This window comes from Contarinia nasturtii, unplaced genomic scaffold (genome assembly GCF_009176525.2).
Source record: "Contarinia nasturtii isolate CC-2019 unplaced genomic scaffold, AAFC_CNas_1.1 Cnas_scaffold_4942, whole genome shotgun sequence".
In the NCBI taxonomy this organism is placed as follows: Eukaryota; Metazoa; Arthropoda; class Insecta; order Diptera; family Cecidomyiidae; genus Contarinia; species Contarinia nasturtii.
The window spans coordinates 1-1295 of record NW_022202223.1 but is presented as its reverse complement, the minus strand read 5'-3'; the positions used below and the strand labels follow the sequence as shown (position 1 = coordinate 1295).

The window sequence follows — 1295 nt, the reverse complement described above, 5'->3', positions numbered from 1 at the left end:
CATTCCAGAATTGATTTCAGGTGAGATTTTCAATCAAAGTACGTGTCGAAATGCCATTTATTTAATCAAGAACTTTGTTATTTTCACACAGAATCAGCATTGATTGATCTGACATTTGATGATGCAGAGAGGTCTCAACAGTCAAACAACGTGGATACTCAATCGAGTAAACAAAGTGAAACCAATTCAAATGGTGCTGATCAACAGAATGAATCGACATCGAAAGGGAAATCCAAAACAAAATGTGAGTTTTGTAATTATGTGGCTCCGAATGTATCAAAGTTGATAAGACACAGACGCATCCACACTGGCGAGAAACCATTTGAATGCAACATTTGTGCGAAAGGATTTGCTCAAAAGGGTGATCTGAAGAAGCACATGAGAACTCACGCAAAACAATTCCCGTTCCATTGCTCGATTTGTCGACAAGGATTCACAGCGAAGCGAACAAAGGAGACGCACGAGAAAAACTGCAATCCACGACGATTTGAATGTTACTTGTGCAAATATGCTACATTAAACAAAACAGACTTAGTCCGACATATGTTCATTCATACCGGAGCCAGATCATTCCGATGTTCTCATTGTGCGAAACGATTCGCCAAAAAATCTGATTTAGAATCGCACTTAAAACGACTTAATGGCAAAGCGAAAGCACAAGTTCAAGAACTTTTCACTGTTGAAGAACGGCTGGAGAATGAGACCAATTCAAATGGCACTGAACAACCGAAAGGATCGAAATCGGGCGTAAAATCCAAAACAAAATGTGAGTTTTGTAATTATGTGACCAAATATCCGACAGATCTAATAAAACACAGACGCATACACACTGGCAAGAAACCATTTGAATGCAATATTTGTACGAGGAGATTAACTACAAAGATCAATTTGAATCAGCACATGAAAACTCACGCAAAACAATTCCCATTCCATTGCTCGATTTGTCGACAAGGATTCACGGTGCAACTGACAAAGATTGCACACGAGAAAAACTGCAGTCCACATCTATTTGAATGTTACTTGTGCAAATATGACACCATACTTAAAGGGAGTTTAGTCAGACATATGCGTAAGCATACCGTATCATTCCGTTGCTCTCATTGTTCGAAATTATTCACCACAAAATCTACTTTAAAATCACACCTAAGACGACTTAATAACGAAATGAAGTTACAGAATAAAAAGCTTTTCACTATCGAAGAATGTCTAGAGAAAATTTAAGTTTAAATCTTATATTTATTTGCATTTAAAAGAAATCATTTCTTCAAAGCACTAGAAATTAAATTGAAAAAATG

The 1295-nt window shown here is 36.8% G+C and overlaps 1 protein-coding gene across 1 annotated transcript; it reads left to right on the top strand.

Annotated features, from left to right (window-relative positions):
• The first annotated feature begins 6 nt into the window (after window positions 1-6).
• Window positions 7-1221, top strand: LOC116351237 (zinc finger protein 37A-like). Its single transcript, XM_031783318.1, has 2 exons — window positions 7-20; window positions 92-1221. Exon 2 carries the CDS (start codon window positions 379-381, stop codon window positions 1219-1221), a length of 843 nt encoding a protein of 280 aa, XP_031639178.1. The 5' UTR covers window positions 7-20; window positions 92-378.
• The last annotated feature ends 74 nt before the right edge of the window (window positions 1222-1295 follow it).

Coding starts and splice junctions, on each gene's coding strand:
- LOC116351237 (XM_031783318.1), top strand. CDS start 379: ATGAGAACTCACGCAAAACAATTCCCGTTCCATTGCTCGATTTGTCGA.